The sequence below is a fragment of the Poecilia mexicana genome, unplaced genomic scaffold, assembly GCF_051168715.1.
Source record: "Poecilia mexicana isolate PSO_F unplaced genomic scaffold, ASM5116871v1 scaffold_14, whole genome shotgun sequence".
NCBI lineage: Eukaryota > Metazoa > Chordata > Actinopteri > Cyprinodontiformes > Poeciliidae > Poecilia > Poecilia mexicana.
This window is the reverse complement of record NW_028263383.1, coordinates 27,290,991-27,303,848: the sequence shown is the minus strand read 5'-3', so window position 1 is coordinate 27,303,848 and position 12,858 is coordinate 27,290,991. Positions and strand designations below refer to the sequence as shown.

At 37.3% G+C, this 12,858-nt stretch overlaps 1 protein-coding gene across 3 annotated transcripts; it reads left to right on the top strand.

Moving 5' to 3' along the window:
- The first annotated feature begins 740 nt into the window (after positions 1 to 740).
- On the top strand, positions 741 to 12,442 carry rcc1l (RCC1 like). 3 transcript variants are annotated; one of them, XM_088012440.1, is made up of 13 exons: positions 741 to 1,088; positions 1,945 to 2,221; positions 2,501 to 2,630; positions 3,313 to 3,441; positions 4,392 to 4,458; positions 4,740 to 4,791; positions 5,614 to 5,698; positions 6,195 to 6,376; positions 7,571 to 7,633; positions 8,988 to 9,075; positions 9,199 to 9,372; positions 10,206 to 10,291; positions 11,783 to 12,442. In XM_088012440.1, exons 2-13 carry the CDS (start codon positions 1,946 to 1,948, stop codon positions 11,858 to 11,860), a joined length of 1,410 nt encoding a protein of 469 aa, XP_087868566.1. In that variant the 5' UTR covers positions 741 to 1,088; position 1,945; the 3' UTR covers positions 11,861 to 12,442. The 3 variants fall into 3 exon arrangements, with proteins under 3 accessions (XP_087868566.1, XP_087868565.1, XP_087868567.1); XM_088012439.1 differs by having other exon boundaries at positions 742 to 1,094; XM_088012441.1 differs by lacking the exon at positions 7,571 to 7,633 and having other exon boundaries at positions 751 to 1,094.
- Positions 12,443 to 12,858: the final 416 nt, after the last annotated feature.

Here is a 12,858-nt window from a genome sequence, read left to right as displayed (position 1 = left end):
GTTTCTGAATGGAAATCGTAAAGCTTTGTAGTGTCAAGTCCAGAATGGTGATGTTTGTAAAATATAAACAGACACCACGTGTAACATTCAGACGCATTGCAGCTCTAGACGCTACACTCACACCCTCTGATGAACTTTCAGAAGCTCCTCACCCCCTGTGTGTAACGTATTTCTGTGCTCAGACAGGAACAGAAGCAGCTTCAGAGCTGACTCAGGTGACGCGTTTCCACCTGACTCACCTGGCAACTTGTTCAGCCGCTGTTGATGCGGGGCCGATGAGCTGTGAGGTTAAGGTCAGGCTCTCACCTGACCGACTGTCCTGCAGCATTAACTCGTTTCCAGATCAGCTCTAATCCCGCACGACAGCGGATTGTCGCTTGATTGTGCACAGTTGAAACAAACACAGCTGTGCTCACTGAACTGCTTTTTGTCCTTAGTGCACATCAATAAAATGAAGAAGTCTTAATCTGTGCAGCAAAATGATTTAATGGGAAAACATGTAATGTTTGAAAATATACTCAGATGGCGGGTTGAGAGGTGGATATGTAATTAATATCATCAGGAAATTTTGAAAATATAAAAATCCTGAAGAGGTAAACAGTAATTAGTTTTCAGTTTTGTTTTCATTCATGCTTTTTGCATTTGTGCTCTCTTGTTGCCATTTGTATCATTAGATTTAAACTTTTCATACTGTATTGGTTTGTTTCTAGTGCAAGACTTTTCACTTTGTTTTAATTTATGCCATGAATAGTTTTTTTATGTTTGAACTTTTTTCATTTTTCAGCTTTTTATAACTCACCCGTCTCTTTTCTTAGCTCTGTCTAATGATTTTCTTTAATAATTGATTAACTGATTTAGTCTTGTTTTTACAGAGTAAGTATATCCTCCGTTCCAGCAGGTGGCGTTGTGTTTCCCAAATGGAACTACATTTTACTGTAAGAAGAGTTGTACCGGAAGTGTATACTATTCTGTCTCATTTAGCTAAAAGTAAACTATAATGACAGTAAAACGTTTTCTATATCTGCGTCTTATCTACTCCATGTTCTTTAGATTTGACAATTAATTGCTTTTCGGGAAGGAACGTGAAGGTGAAGGTGAGTCCAGACTCTACACTGATAAAACGTGGAGCAGTTTGTGGAATTCCGTAACTTTTTCTACAAATTTAAGATTCATTTAAATGCTTCCAAGAACACAATTTCATTAGAAAAACTTGAACTGGTAAATATGCATTAAGAGTAGCTTTATTATAATTCGGCGTTAACAGATTGTTTAAACACCCCTTTATATTTCAGTAGTGGGATCATTTTTACTATTTTTACTTGGTTGTCTGTCTTTAACGTTTGAAAAACGTTAAATACGTTTAATCCACAAATGTTAGCATATATATATATATATATATATATATATATATATATATATATATATATATATAGTGTGTGTGTGTGTGTATTTCAGAGCTGTTGGCAATGAATTCATAGAATTTTTATGTTTATTTTAAGATATTTGAAAAGAAAAAGAATCGGGGTATGACTGAAAAAAAACAGACAGTAAAGGGAAAATGCATTAAATAAAATGAGAAAAATAAATAATAAAGGAAACTAATTTGTAAAACAGTAAGATTAGAAGTAAAATCATAAATATAAATCACATTTTATTTATATTTATATTTTAAAATCGCATATTTTAATTTTTGGATGCAACATCTGGTACATTAATTACTTAGACAATTTATTTCTGTATTGCCCATTTTGACAGGATCACTGGTTTATTGATATACTAACTTTTGTTAAAAATATTATAAGCCATAAAATGACACCATGTGCTGATTTTATTTTGCAATTTAAAATACTTAGAAACATTTCTATATGTTTATTACATCAGAATGTTGATTTGAATTACTTTTAAACATCTTTAATATTTGTGTCCCTCTGCTTGTTTCTTCAGGATGGCTCTCCCATGTCTCTGCCCTCGCCATATGCAGTCGGCCGTGCGTGTGTGTGGCTACGCAACACTCAGCGGGGCGTCCAGACCGCAGGAGAAGAGCGGCGAGCCAGTTTTCCAGTACGTCGGCAAGCACAGAAAGCCGACGCATAAAGTGTTTGTTTGGGGCTTCAGCTTCACTGGGGCACTGGGGATCCCCAGCTTCGTGGTGCCGGACAGTGGCAGCAAAAAACCTCGCAGATATCAGTATACTCCGTACCGCCTGGAGACCGCAGAGCAGGTAAACATCACTAGCCGCATTTCTTTTAACCATATAGCATTGCGCAAATTGAAATTATGAAAATAAATGTGCTTAACAGAAACACACCAATTTTGAGAAAACTGACTCTTTTTTTTTGATAGGTTCAGAATAGTTTCACACCGCTTTCCACATTTTTATATATAAAAACATTTGAAAAACTTGTTGATCTGTCACATAAGAGCCAAGTAGAAAACATTGTAGTTTGTGACTTAGCTTAGATTTTTGTTATCTTAAAGGACTCTTGCTCTTGTGTTGCAGATTTCATCGGCTGCTTGTGGTTACGGCTTCACTCTCATGGCTTCTTCAACCAAAGACGTGACCAAACTTTGGGGCATGGGCCTGAACAAGGACTCCCAGCTGGGCTTCCAGCGCACACAACACAACCGCTGTAAGAGCTGGGCTGCTGCTGCTTCCTCCTTCTGTTCTTACACCGCAAAAACAGAAAATCTTACCAAGTATTTCATGCTTAGTTTCTTGTGCAAACTTATAACATGTAAAATAAGACAAAACTAACTAACAAGTACCTCCTTAGTGAGATATAGAAGCTTGAATAATGATTAATTCTTGAATAGTGATAAAGTGACCAATTTCCATGGCAGATTATTTCACTTATACCAAGACTTTTTTGTGTTTCCATTAAGCAGATTTCTTTTCAGAATGTCAAATTGTGCAAATATATGGTCAATGGAAAAGCAGCTTCTGTCAGTTTTAAATAGATAAGTGGTGTGAATACTCCTCTACCTATTACACCTAAATGTTTAAGTGCCTGAAAACTTGTTTCCACTTCCAGATTATGGTCTGTTGTAATGTAGATGAAAAAAAAAAAGAAAAATACAATTTTACTCATTTGTGTTAAAATAAAAATGCATTGTTACATAAAATGGAAAAACTAAGGTGTTTGAATACTTTCTGGTTGTTCTGTAATGGGAACATTGGTGTTTAGGCACCATCCATCCAAAATCCTTAAGACGTCTGGGTTTAGTATTGTTACAAAGTTAAATTTGTCTAAAACGGAAAATCTAAAAGACAGTTTCTTTGACTGTGAGTTTGTTGTTGTTCCCTTCATCCAGATAAAAGCTACGACTACGTTCTGGAGCCGTCGCCGGTGGCACTGCCTCTCTCCCAGCCTCAGCAGACCAGAGTGGTCCAGGTGTCCTGCGGCCGCGCCCACTCCCTGGTCCTCACCGACCACGAGGGAGGTGAGAACCACGACGAATCCTGGACAACAAAGACCTCTGCTCATGTTTTCCTTTTATGAGGAAAACATGGATGGAGAGAAAATTTAAGACCCAAATTTTCTGAGTTTGAGCCATCAACCTCCGTCTTATGTGCATCGAATGAGATCCCACAGTTTGGCTCAAAAAGTGAATTTTTTTGGCAAGATATAGTAGCTTGTTTTTTCATCAGTAATTCCTTAATATTGATAAAAGGCACTTGGTTCACTGACAGATTATTTCACGTATAACTGCCCATTTTCCCATGTTGTTTATTGCCAGTGGAACTAATAATTCCAGTATTAAGGAAAACAAGCTCTTGTATGTTGCTAAAAAGTTACTATTAATTTTGTTTTGTCTTATTTCAAGAGCTCTATGATATTTGTATTACCAGACACAAGTACTTGGTAGGATTTTGTGTTTTTGCATTGTAAGCATTTACCATTCACCTAATTTTTAGATTGGTGCACTGAAGAAAATTTTTTTCATGCAAACAGTGTAAAAAGTTAGCTTCATGCCCTGGAACATTTAGTTTATAGTGACTTTAGCCACTCTCCAGGAAGTTTGAATACAAACCGGTAATTGGTTTGTCGTAACGTGTCTGTTTTTTTTTTTTTTTTAATTTGTAAAGAGAATCATGGCCAACCTAAACCAAGGTTCTGCTGAAGATTATTAGATGCTGAAGATTTTATTTTTCAAGCCAAGGGTAAATCTACTTTCACGTTTTCCATTTATTTCATTTAAGAGATAATTTATGTTAATCTAATCTATCAGCTCGGCTCCTCCAACAGAAACTTGCAGATATATAATTTAACCTGAAGCTGCTGCCGAAGCAAATAAACATGAATTTGCTGTTTTTTCTTTTTCTTCTTCATCTTCTTCTTCTTCATGGATCCTGTTGCATCCTTGCTGCTGCCATCTTTCTGCCTCTCCAGTGTTCAGCATGGGGAACAACGCGTACGGCCAGTGTGGGAGGAAGATCATTGATGAAGAAGTCTACAGGTCTGTGCTCACACCTTCACCATGAAGTATGACTTGCTTACATTCATTATTTCCTAATCCTCATGTTTTCTTAATCAGCCTCAACATTTTGTCCATGATGCCTTTTACTAGTTTGTTTGATGTTGTGTACAGCAGTGAAATTATTATATTTTGATCATCTTACATTGTTTGCTATAAAGTGTCATATTTAACATTAAAATATACCATTTTACCATAGTGTAGACTGACTGCAGTAACTGTGCTAACCTCCTGATGGCGCTGTTTTCCCTGTGTTTCATCAGTGGCAGCCACATCATTCACAGGATCAAAGGCTTCAGCAGCAGGGTGGTCCAGGTCAGTCGTCTGTTAAAAATATGCAATGTGACAAAAAGAAAGCATGGTCCTTTTATAAATGAGGTTAAAAGTATAAATCAGGTTCTGAATATTAGAATATATTGGTTAATATATTGGTTGTTTATGCTGATTGTTGCCATTGGACTGGTAAAAATGCCTGGTCAGAAGCTGGGAAGTTTGGATAATTATAAAGTATCAACCAAGGCTACAACTAACAACTTATTTTAGTAATTTATTATTTAATTGATTATTGTGAGGATTAATTGGATTAAAAAAATTGGCATGTTCTGCCCATTTTTCGCTTAACCACTTAGGCTTATTTTATATAATGTTAGAAATTAATTAAAAGATGCAAGCAAACAAATAATTCACTTTCTTTTTTTAAATAAGAAAATAAGCATTTACTGTTTAGTTTTTGGCTCAACCGATTAATAATTGGATAGGAAAAAGTACTTAATTGGAGAAATGTTACAGAATATGCACCAGGTGAAGCTTAAATGTCAGGTTAGAAAAGATTTACAGACAAAGTAGTTTTTTTTTTTTATTTTAAATGCAAATATATGTGTTTTTTGTACAGTTTTGGCTCAACTACTGCTTGGAGTGTGTTGTTCTTTCAGCCAGTGTTATTTTTAATCTTTATACTCAAGTTAACAATCAGTTACTAAATTAGTTGATCATTATTTTAGTACTTGATTAATGATAATCAATTACTGATTAATCGTTTCAGTCCTAACACAGTTAAAATCATTATTTAGTTTTAGTTGAATCTTACTGCTCGGGTTGAAATTGCAGCAGCTCCTGATTTCGGGTTTTGTCCTCTAGGTGGCGTGTGGGCAGGACCACAGCTTGTTCCTCACTGACACAGGGAAAGTGTATTCCTGTGGATGGGGAGCCGACGGTCAGACGGGTCAGTGACATTCACACATTAACCCGAGGAGAAGATGTTTAACTGTGATTCTCACTTTCATTATGAAAGGGTCAGAGCTTTGTTGCCTTTGTTGCAGAAATGGGACAGCTATGTTGCCATTTCATTTCAACTAGTCCTCTTTCATTGTCTGGTTTTTATATCCACAGGTGACATGTATATGGAATGTTTATCCAACGCTGTGAGAAATAATGCAAATATTTTACAACTCTTCACTAAGTAACTACAAAGACTGTCAAATGGCCAGAAACCTCTGGATGGAGGAGGCCATATGCAGAAAGTTGTGTCTCTGAAAATGTTTTGTAAAAAACAAAGCGGAGGATACCGGGATTAATTTTTAAAACTTAATAGACGTAAAGGAGACTTTAATGTCTCCACTTATCATTTTGTTACCAAATTTGCTGTCATGTGTTTGTGCAATGACAATAAAGTAAGTCTAAGTGTAAAACTGGAGTAGATAATGCCTCATATTTCTCAGGTTTGGGCCATCTCAACATCAGCTCCTCCCCGGTGGAAGTGGGAGGCGAGCTCGCCGGCGTGGATGTGCAGCAGATCAGCACATATGGAGACTGCAGCCTGGCTGTTTCCAGGGACGGTCAGCTGTTTGGCTGGGGAAACTCTGAGTACAGACAGCTGGCCTTGGCCACTGAGTCCACCCAGGTGAGGACGGCTGGGGAGGTTTTCAGGGTCTGAACAAGACTTCTGTGTTTGTGGTGGTGAGTTATTACTTCAGGCACAGGAAGCTTTTCTAACAACTGGTTTGACATTTAGACTTTGACCAAGACACCAACAGAGATGCACTGATCCGATATTGATATCTGTATTGGCTCCTATATTGAAAAATGCTTTACTTGCTTTACATTATGCTTTAATTCTTAATTGCACTTGGAGTTTGCTTTTTTTGTAAGTTTGACAAAGGCAGTCAACTTATTGTTTTTGTCAGATTGTTTATTATTTATTTTACATTGGCTGTTATACTCCTACTTGCACTGACTGAACAAAATAAAGTTGTGTTGTTTTTACATGTTTGACCAAGCTTGTGAAGCTATTAGTGCAGAGTTATCAAATACATTTGTAATTCAGTACATTTATGTCTGAGTTCCAAAAAAAAACAAACATAACAAAAATGTTTGAAGTCAAGTCAGCACTGTTTTTCTGTGTTGGTCAATAATAAACCTCAGATATCTGTGTCAGTATAAGAAGTGAAAACAGTGGATCGGTGCATCCCTAGACACAAAACATGATTTTGTCGGTGACTAATTGGGAGGACCGGGACATTTCCCAGTGGGCTGGTCTGACGTTTGGGCTGCAGGGGCCGGTTTCCTCTTTATTCTTTATATTTTTTGGCCTTTATGCAGTGGTTGTACTCGTAGGTTGATCATATAAGCTGCTACTGGAGTATGGAAGGCAGTTTTAACATAAAATAGGTTTCCTTTGATTGTCTGTGAAGCTGATTTTATGTGAAAACGACCTGCCGTAACTCCTGTATCCAAGTTGCATCCGCCTGCACTAGCAGGTCTCGTTTTTTCGGTTTCCTTTCCAAAGACACACCCTGACGTAAAACATCAGAGGTCTTGGTCAGCGGTGTTTAAAGATGGAAAGTAGAAGAACAAAGGGTAACGCAGAGAAGGATTAAGAAGAGGAGAGGTCTGGAAACGGATGCAGCTAAATGTGCAAAAACTTGCAGCTTTTTCACAAAAACGAGCTTGCAGTTAGTAACATGAGAGGAGGACGATGAAATGGGTAAGGCAAACCGCTAATCAGTCCAGTCAATGAAGTCAATGTGTGGCGTTGTAGCATGTAATTTAATATGTATGACGCAACGCCCCATAACTAGGAAACTTTGTCTTGTAGCAGCTCAGTCAGAAGGAAGAAACAGCGTCAAGCAGAATGAGACCACAAACCCACAAAGGACAGGTAGGATTACTTATTGAGTGGATAGCCATTATTAGAATCAATAAAAAGAAGAGTCTGGTGTAGAACTGCGTATAAAAAGAGCCCTGAGACACCAGATAAATTAGCTCATTACAACTGATCTGAATTGACCTGAGAACTTTGTGAAAAAAATTGAGAAGTAAGATCATTTTTAAAATGTGATTTAGTGTCAGAGCAGAGCCAGGAGCTGAGTAGTAAGTTCTCATTTCTTTAGACAATACTGTAATAAAGTCCTAAAGACCACCAGTCCACTGCTCAGGTGTATATTTCTGTTTATAGCTGGTCATGTTTCTTTAAAACTACTCTTATGCCTCAGGAAAAAAGATAGTAGGGTCATTAGAAAGTTGTCAAACTGTGAATAACAGATTGCAGAGAGGAGTGCAATTTTTAAAAAAATCTAATCATAAGGATAACTGTGAAAACTCATTTGCTTGATATTTTAAATGCTGTTGTTTATTTATATAGCACATTTCAGCAACAACAATTTAAGGAGTTTTACATTCCAGTGGCCAAATAAGGAGAAATAAAAAGTTGTAAATCAGACCAGAATTAATCAATGTTCTAGTTATTATTAATGGAAGGCAAATCTAAACGGCTGGGTTTTTATTCTTGATTTAAAGGAACTCAATGTTTCAGCTGTTTTCCAGTTTTCTGGAAGTTTGTTCCAGATTTGTGGTGCATAGAAGCTGAATGCTGATTCTCCATGTTTGGTTCTGGTTCTGTTGATGCAGAGCAGAACTAGAACCAGAAGATCTGAGGGGTCTGGAAGGTTGCTATGACAACAGCAGATATTGTGGTGCTTTGCAGTTCTTAAAGTCTTTTCTCTCGGTGAGCAGATTTCAGAGCTGAGGTGATGTGCTCTGTGTTCCAGGTTTTAGTGAGAACAGCAGCAGTGTTCTGGATCAGCTGCAGTTTTTTCTAAAAAATTTTTTGAAGGCAGACCTGTGAAGACACTGTTGCAGTAATCAGTTCGACTTAAGAGAAACGAGTTTCTCTAGATCTTTCTGAGACTTTAGTTCTTTAATTCTGGAAATGTTCTTCAGGTGGTAGAAGGCCGACTGTAACTGTCTTTATGTGGCGTTGAAGGTTCAGGTCAGAGTTCATCACTACTCCCAGATTTTGGGCCTGATGGCTGATTTTTAGTTGTGATAACTGAAGCTGTGTGCTGACTGTACATCGTTCCTCTTTAAGTTGTTCCTCTGCATAAAGTTTTGGCCCCTCCACACATCCAGTGCCTTACATCTAACAACCGGCCCATATCTTCACTGATTAATGGGCAGCGGCTCTTGCTTCTTTGAGGTCATTGCTGATGTCTTGATGTAATTTCACCGTTTAGATGAACTCTCCGCGTCATCTCCCTCTAAAAGGCTGTGGGAAGGTGGTTCAGGCAGCATGTGGAGGAACCCAGGTGGCCGTTCTCAATGGTGAGTCCACAAAGTGATCGTTACCGTTGTCTTTAACTAAACCCAGGAAGGAAAACGCTGAAGTACACGGACTCATTCAGGTATCTGAAGCCTTCATTTCCTAACGTTTCTGAATTCTTCCAGAAAAAGGAGAGGTGTTTGTTTGGGGCTATGGCATTCTGGGAAAAGGTCCGAATCTCTCTGAGTCTTCGTACCCGGAGAGGATTCCTCCCACTCTGTTTGGACGCTCGGAGTTCAACCCCTCTGTGGCCGTCGTCAAGATCAGGTGTGGCCTCAGCCATTTTGCAGCAGTGACAGGTGAGACTCAGATATGGTCACATTTTTGAGAAATTCTCCTTGACGTTTGAGTTGTCAGATCATGTTTTAAGTAGCAGAAATGGAAACATCCGCTGGTTTCTCACTGTTTTAAGATTCTGTAACTGAGAATAAATGTTTGAAATGTTGCATTGAGCCCCAACCAAGTATTGCGCGAAAAAAATTGGCATATTTTTCAGAAACCTGACATTTGTGCTTTAAAAATCTGTTTTTGATTTGTCTAATTTTATATTTTATATTCTAATTTTATATTCTAATTTGGGTTTTCATTCCATGTGAGCCAGAATCATTAAAATTATTACTATTAAAATATTTCCCTCTGTCTATGGGAGTTTGTCTTGTTGAATTAAATGAACTTTTCAGTGATAATTTCATTTATTGAGATTCACTTACAAATTCCTAATTATATAAACCCTTTCCCCTAAACCAGGGCTCTGGAACTGCAAGTGACTCTATACAACTTTGTACAAAATTGATAATTAATGATTTTTCCAAAATAGGTAGAATGACAAATCCAGATTTTACCAGTTTTTCATTTCATTAAATATTTTTATTACGTGAGACTAAAAGTACTGATAATGTATTTATAGATAAATTTTTCTGGTTCCATTTATCATTTTGGAAACTGGAAACTATGCGTCACAAATATCAGGATCCCATTGAAGAAGACATATCAATCCTATTGCTTGCTACCTTTTTATTTTTTCTCTCTATTTAAAATGTAATGCCGACTCCTGCTGCGACAGACCTTTAACTCTGAGACGAGACGTTACAAACTGAAGTGTGCAGCTTTGATGTCGCCGTTTGGTTTTCAGGTCGAGGTGAACTTTTCGTTTGGGGGAAGAACGTCAGAGGCTGCTTGGGTATCGGAAAGAAAGATGACCAGTTCTTCCCCTGGAGGGTAAGAACACAGATCACATTTTGTTTTGTTTTTAGGCTAAAGGTTTTAAATATGTTGTACAAGTCGGGTGTTTAGGGTTAGCTTTGTCTTTTACAGCCGTCTCCATCTTGTCTTCATCTATAAAGCTTTCAAATTGTAGTCACGTTTGTAATAATTCATAAAGGAACTTTTGGATGCAATATTTGGTTGGCTGTTATAGGTTTAGTGACAGATTCATGCTCCAAACACCTAAAAGATGCAGAAACTTTTTATTTTCAATGTTTGACATTAAATCAGTTGTTTTACATCAGCTATTCTGATGATGAACGTTTTTTGAAGGGTCATTTTGTTTATAGAGACTTCATAATCCATGTTATTTATGGTTTCAGTTGTTTGTGCTTTTTATTGTTTTGGTTGTTTTTATTTTGAATATTTGAAATACCTTCCAGTTACAGTAACCTTTGACAGGGCAAACTTGCATAATTATGCTATTATTATTATATTAGTTAAAAATGATCTCAAAATGACAATATTATAATTTACCGCAATCATTTCTGGGACAATTTATTGCCATCAAAATTTGCCATGACAGGCTTAGGTGTGTAAGAATGTTGTAGGAAGACAAATGCAGTTCATTTTCTTAAGTTGAATCAATAAAAGATGAAAAAATGAAAAAAACAATAGGTTTGATGAACTTTGAGCTAAATACTTTCAGTGTCCAGGTCTTTCATGAAAATGAGGTCTAGCTCTCAGCGGGGTCTACCTGGTTAAATACAGGAAATACAAGAATATTTTCAGTGTAATTAGGTTTGTTGTTGACTGAAAAAAATTAACAACACATTTTTTTCCCTACATGAGTTGTGTGTAACATATTTTGCCGTAGGTTTTTTTTTCTTGGCCAGTTTCTTTCTAAATGAGACATTTATAGATGAGGCTCCTGATGTTAAAACCTTAGAGCTGACATGGAGGGCTTTCTTCTTCCCATGACTATATGAAGAGTACTGGGGAAAAGTTATAAACCACTAATGCTTTCAACACACTTTGCTCCAAGCAGCCAGACTTTCACTTTAAAATAGTCTTAATCTGTATTTCTGAGGCTCTTCAGTGCCGTTCTTGTACCTGACTGTGTCAGAATACTGAGCCGTTTGGACTTAAAAATGATAAAATCAAACAGCCGGCAGCAGATTTTTCACAGTTTCTGTTCTCTGCTGATATATTTTCTGTATGTTGTTGTAAAACTCCAGAACCCGACGGTTTATTTAACGTTTCACATCTGAAAAAGATTGTCTCGCTGTTTTAAACCTCTGCACCTGCTTGTTCCCCCGGAGAGCTTTTCATTTCACCTCCGCAGACGTACATTAGCATTTAAACAGGATTTGAGGGCGTGGAAGTCTCCGTGGAAACCCTGCGGGGTTTGGAGCGCACCAGGAATCAAAATAAACTGATGTGTGAACAGAAAGATGGAAACGGTTTGTGCTGCTGATGTTCTGATCTGTGCATCTCTCTGTAAAGGTGACCGTTCCAGGTCAGGTGGTGGATGTAGCGTGCGGTGTGGACCACATGGTGGCGCTAGTGAAGTCTCTCCTGTGAGCTGGGATCCATCAGGTGACGACTGAAGGTGGAACCAGAACCAGCTCTTTACTTCCAGACTGAATCTGGACTCATTAAATAGACTCCCCCCCCCCCCCGAGTTTAAATCTCCAGTCGGTCGTTTTGCGGCACATGGAGATTATTTACGACACAAAGGAAGAGAAACGGCAAAGAGCTTGGAAAAGGAAGTGGTTCTGAGGAATCGGGTTCTGGTTGTTTTTGGTACTTCTGGACTTTGTGTTTGAGCTGCAATAATAATAATGATCAGATGGATTATTATGCAGCAGAAAATGGGCTCAGGTTGTAATAATGTAATCTGAAACTGACCATTTTTGCTAAAAAAATAAAATTTGCAAATAAATAAAAGATGTATATAATAAGAATATTCTGATGTTAATTCAGTTTGTTCTATTTTATGCATCCATATAATTTTTTTGCAAGATCTTCCTCCACTAAGCTTATCAGTTTCTGAGGTCAACTGGATGAATAAAACCTGATAATTCACTGAATCAGTTTATCCCAGCGCTGGGCGCTTTGGCTTAAAAAAATAAATAAAAAATAAAATCTTATTTTCATACCAGATCTGATTTTAATCTTTTTTTCTTTTCTTTACAAAAAGAAAATTACAGCGACAGAAAATATTTTCAGAAAATGCCTTGTATTTTACTCATCTTTTCTGCGAGTTGTACAGAGAATTAGGGCTACAAGAAATTTTATTTAGTTAGAAGAATATTGTCACAAGACTAACAGTACTAAAAATGTGACTTTACGAGAACGTAAAATTATGAGAAAAAGCTTCGAGAGTTATCAAAATGTGTGTTGACAAATAAATGGTCAGAGAAAACACAGCTACTGAGAGCAAAGTGGAACCAGAGTAGAATTCTGTACAGATTCCTGAAGTGTTGAAAGGATGTGAAATTTCTGTCAGGGTTTCTAATGTGGTTCTTTTTATTTTTATCAAGAACTGGACAGAAAATGAACTAAACAGCCAAAAAGTA